Source organism: Cloeon dipterum, chromosome 1, assembly GCF_949628265.1.
Source record: "Cloeon dipterum chromosome 1, ieCloDipt1.1, whole genome shotgun sequence".
NCBI classification, from domain to species: Eukaryota; Metazoa; Arthropoda; class Insecta; order Ephemeroptera; family Baetidae; genus Cloeon; species Cloeon dipterum.
Window position 1 is genome coordinate 42,343,077 of NC_088786.1, and position 4,572 is coordinate 42,347,648.

A 4,572-nucleotide genomic window follows, 5' to 3' on the forward strand; every position below is an offset into this window, starting at 1 on the left:
AAGGGTGTATCCAGGGGAGCTAACGACTGGCAACTTTTACTTAGAGCTAAGGTGATTTTTTGAAATATATTGACCAAAATATGAATAAAATTATTTTATTTAGGCAAATTTGCATCCGATTGTGAGATTTATTCTGTAATTTCATCAAAGAATTCGGGCAAAATCTTTTTCTCCTCTGAGTACTAGTCTTGCCTTGATCGATTTGTAAACAATCATTGCTCAAGAATTTTTTGAATATACCGGTTACTTTTCTATGAAAAACTGTGAAAATTCACAATATTTTCTTGACAATCACAAAATTTACTCTCTTTATTGGAAGATGCACTGTTTTTACCATTTATTTATTAAAAATATAATATATTATTAATATTTTTTATCATTTTATTAATAAAAACCGGTTTTTCCAAAAGGCTTCTTTAACTCACACTTCCTCCAGTACCGGTTCTAGAGCAGAATTTTCGGTATTTCAACAAGAAAATCAGCTGACAATGAGAGTTATCTTCCGCTAAAGTACCTGTCACAGACGACCGGAGGACCTGCTGCCTGAGGATGGGTGTGGGTTCGGAGGAACGAAATCTGCTGATCCTGTTCGGCAGTCAGACAGGCACGGCGCAGGAGGTCGCCGAGCAGATTTGGCGCGAAGCTAAAAGGTTTAAAAGTTCATTAAAACCCTTTTTTCGAGTTTCGAATCTTACCTTGGAGCCTTTTGCAGACACGGATGGGAAGGGTGCGTCAGGGGCATGGATGAAGTGGAGCCGGTGGCGCTGCTGAGGCAGGAGGCGTGTGTCTTTGTCTGCTCGACCACCGGACAGGGTCAGGAGCCGGACAACATGCGCAGTTTGTGGCGCTTCCTGCTGCACAGGGCGCTGCCTCAGGGTTCCCTCCAGAACATGAGCTTTGGCGTGCTCGGCCTCGGCGACTCCAGCTACGCAAAGTACGTGAAACCTGACGAATTAAATTAAACCTGTCAGTTGAACCTTTTTGAAAGTCTTTTGTTTTTCTCACGGTGAAACCGTTCAGGTCAGAACGTAGAAATCTAAAGGCCCCCAGGCGATTTGCATCCTGGAAAAAATATGACCCTATATTTCCCTCCCCTCTTCCAGGTTCAACTTCGTGGCGAAGCGGCTGCAACGGCGTCTGATGCAGTTGGGGGCCACGCCTCTTTTAGCTGCAGGGCTGGCCGACGATCAGCACCAGCTGGGCCCTGACGCCGTCGTTGGACCCTGGACGACTGACCTGTGGAGCAAACTCGATGAGGCCTTTCCCCTACCTCAAGGTGGACGAGGGCAGGAGACTGAAGAGGGAAAGGTCCCCGAGGTCGTGCCAATGCGGTACAAAGTCAGAATTGGCAGAAAGGGTGACAGGGCAGTACGAGGACGTGAAATCCCCAGCGACCAGGTCCTAGTTGCCACCCTTGAGGAAAGGGTCAGGACGACAAGTGCAGACCACGATCAGGTAGACCCACCCTCTCCTAATAATTTAATTTTGTTACCCTCTGGCAATGTAGGAGGTGAACCTGGTGCGGGTGCGTGCCTCAGGGCTGAGTTACTCCCCTGGCGACGTGCTGATGGTGCAGCCGCTCAACCCTGACGATAAGGTGGAGCGCCTGCTGCGACTCTTCCGCCTCGAGCCCGATGACACGATCGAGCTGCTCGAGACGGACGAGCGCCATCCTATTCCCCTTCCACCTTCGTGGATGTGCCCTAATCCTTGCCCTGCCGCTGAAGTCGTTGCCAAGCTTCTTGACCTCCAGGTATTCTGTCCCAAGGACTCCTCTCAGTCAAACGACAGTCTAATTTTCATTCCTCATTTATTTACCTCAATTCCCTCCCTTAAATGTATTTCCATTATTCTGCCAGGTTCTCTTGAATCTTTGTTATTGTCGCCATCGCTATAAACCTGATTGCCCTCCCCTTCGTACCGTGTAAACAATCCAACCTGAATTGCCCTCCCTTTGAATTTACGCTCTTTTTATAATACAGGCAGTGCCGCAACGATACGCCCTGACGCTTATGGCGCATTTCACGACCAGCGAGCTCGAAGAAGAGCGTCTTCTTGAGCTGGCCTCCCCTCAGGGTCAGGAGGACCTTTTCTCCTACTGCCACCGGCCGCGCAGGAGTACCCTGGAGGTGCTCGAAGACTTTCCACACGCAGCTGCTGCCCTCCCACCTGAGTTTCTTTTCGACATCTTCCGGCTCATTCGTCCCAGGGCCTTTTCCATCGCCTCTGCGCCCCAGGTACGAAATCAGGGTTATTTTGAAATGGGAAGATTTAAATTTCGTACAGACCTACCCTGAGTGCGCCGAGCTACTCGTGGCCGTTGTCAAGTACCGGACAATCCTGAGCAGCCCTCGCCTCGGCCTCTGCTCCAACTGGCTGGCCAGGCTTCCTATCGGTGCTCCCCTCCACGTCTGGGTCAAACCTGGCTCTTTCACCTTTCCCAAAGATCAGGTAAAACGTTCAAGTTCAAATAATATGAAGGTTCATGTTATATTTCTTTTTCTTCAGACGATTCCTGTGATTTGCGTGGGTCCAGGCACAGGATGCGCACCGTTCCTCAGTCTGGCGCAGCAGCGGGCCTCATACCCTGAGCCCAGGGCCGAGATGGTCATGTTCTTTGGATGCCGGAAGGAAAAGGGCGACTTTCATTGCGAGCAACAGTGGCGCCGTCTAGCCGCCGAGGGTGTCATTCGTCTCTTCTGTGCCTTCTCGCAGGACCAACCTGACAAAGTGTAAGTCTTATTTGTCAGGGGGATTTTTTTACCTGAATTACCCCTCTCAGGTACGTGCAGCACAAAATAGAGGAGCAGGCGGCGCTTCTGTGGCGGCTGCTCGCTTTGGAAGGCGCTTTCTTTTACGTGGCTGGAAACGCCAAGAACATGCCAAAGGGCGTGCGCGACGCCGTGCTTCAGGTTGCGCAGAGTCAGGGTGGCCTGGACGTAACAGCCGCCGAAACCTTCGTTTCCGGTCTAGAAAAGGGTGGCCGATACCAAACCGAGACCTGGGCCTGAATTTCGTCATTGCTAAGTCTGTGATACGCAAATAAGGATGATTTTTTCGACCCTGATGTCAGGTTAGATCAGGTCTGGCGAATAAAGGTTGCTGTTTGTGAAACTGATATTATTTAATGGTTGTTTGAATCGTAACCTAACGAAGTGAAAGTCAAAAGAGCTATGAAAAGCACCCTGGTTTGGACTCCACTCCCTTCTTTACCCTAACATTTATTAACTATTTCCCCCTTCTACAGCTTTATCATCCTTTGTGCCACTTCAATTAATTGCTTGCTTTTTTATTCTTGGTCTTGCTGCTTTTATTTCTAGGAATCGTTTTTACCCTGAACTTCCTCCCCTGCATTCTTAAATTAGTTTTCAGCATCTATAGACGTTGCTCTCGCGTTATTACCGCTATAATCTAGCTGCTGCTGACTTTTTTACCTTTGGTTCTTATTTTTCCCTTTCAACCTGAAATAACCTTACCTCCCTCCCCTTATTAACATTGGTTAAATTGGTTATCATGCATTAATTCCTTTTTGATGACATAATATAGTTCATCAAACAAAACTTTCGCTCTATTTAAGTGCATTCAGATAATCTACTTAACCCTGATTTTCCTCCCCTACTTTACCAGATTTTAAATAAACGTAATTTTCCTTCACAAATTGCCTCTAGATGCCGCTGGCCTTTTATTTATTTATTTTTTCTAATTATTCCCGCCAAACTTTAATGTACCTGAACTCTCTCTCCCCTTGCTCACCTTGTTTAAATTTATTTACCTTGCTTGGTATAAATTTAAATAATTAAAAATCACTATTGCTAGCATATATTTGAAATTTTTCTTATCAAAGGTTGTTCGCATTAGGAAACAAAAATTATTGCCCTCCTTTCAACGTGATAAAATTTTAATTGCGACGAGTTTTAAGTAAGATTAGTCCGGAGAAGCGAAAATTCGTCTTTTTATCTCGGCGGTGTGAGCGGTGACGTGCTGCGCTGCTTCGGTGTTGGTCGTCATCGATCATGAGCGCGAGCGAGAAAGGAGGCGGCGGCCGCGAGCGCAGGCAGAAGGCCGGCATGCCCGCTGTTATCTGGTGCTGAGCGGCGACTCTCACGTTGCACACTGCGGACGCGGACTAATCGGTCGGGACATGTCTGGCGACGAACGTGCGGCGGACAACCTGGAGGAGCAGGTCGGTCGGCTCGACCTGGACGGCCCTGAGCACGACGAGCGCCAGCCGGCGGCGCAGCACGATGAGTCGACGGCGCCGCCGCCCGGCCACCAGCGCGGACAGCGCAGCTTCCGCAGGCGCGGTCGCGGCGGCCACCGAGGCCGCGGCGGCGGCCGGCCGCACGCCGACGACCAGCAGTACGCGCCGGCCGCCGACCAGCAGCAGGGCCCGGCCGAACGCGGCGCCGCCAGGGGCCACCGACGCTTCTACAGGGGCGGCGGCGGCGCCGCCGCCCACAGGCCCAGGACCAAGAGCGAGAGGTCCTCCCGTGAGTCACCCTTTTTCCCCTAAAGGTCAAAGCACAGATCCCGGCCACCTTGAAATTTTTTGTAATTTTGGTCAAATCTTAT

General features: G+C 49.8%; 1 protein-coding gene across 1 annotated transcript; it reads left to right on the forward strand.

Moving 5' to 3' along the window:
* Positions 1 to 488: 488 nt before the first annotated feature.
* Positions 489 to 3,123, forward strand: LOC135947791 (NADPH-dependent diflavin oxidoreductase 1). The gene is made up of 8 exons (XM_065496731.1): positions 489 to 650; positions 713 to 934; positions 1,104 to 1,455; positions 1,508 to 1,753; positions 1,983 to 2,237; positions 2,287 to 2,451; positions 2,509 to 2,732; positions 2,783 to 3,123. Exons 1-8 carry the CDS (start codon positions 550 to 552, stop codon positions 3,009 to 3,011), a joined length of 1,794 nt encoding a protein of 597 aa, XP_065352803.1. The 5' UTR covers positions 489 to 549; the 3' UTR covers positions 3,012 to 3,123.
* Positions 3,124 to 4,572: the final 1,449 nt, after the last annotated feature.

Bases quoted from the DNA above. Each gene is read 5' to 3' on its own strand.
- LOC135947791 (XM_065496731.1), top strand. From the start codon at position 550: ATGGGTGTGGGTTCGGAGGAACGAAATCTGCTGATCCTGTTCGGCAGT. The intron at 1,456-1,507 runs GTAGACCCACCC...CTGGCAATGTAG, and splicing joins CAAGTGCAGACCACGATCAG to GAGGTGAACCTGGTGCGGGT. The intron at 2,238-2,286 runs GTACGAAATCAG...AATTTCGTACAG, and splicing joins CCATCGCCTCTGCGCCCCAG to ACCTACCCTGAGTGCGCCGA.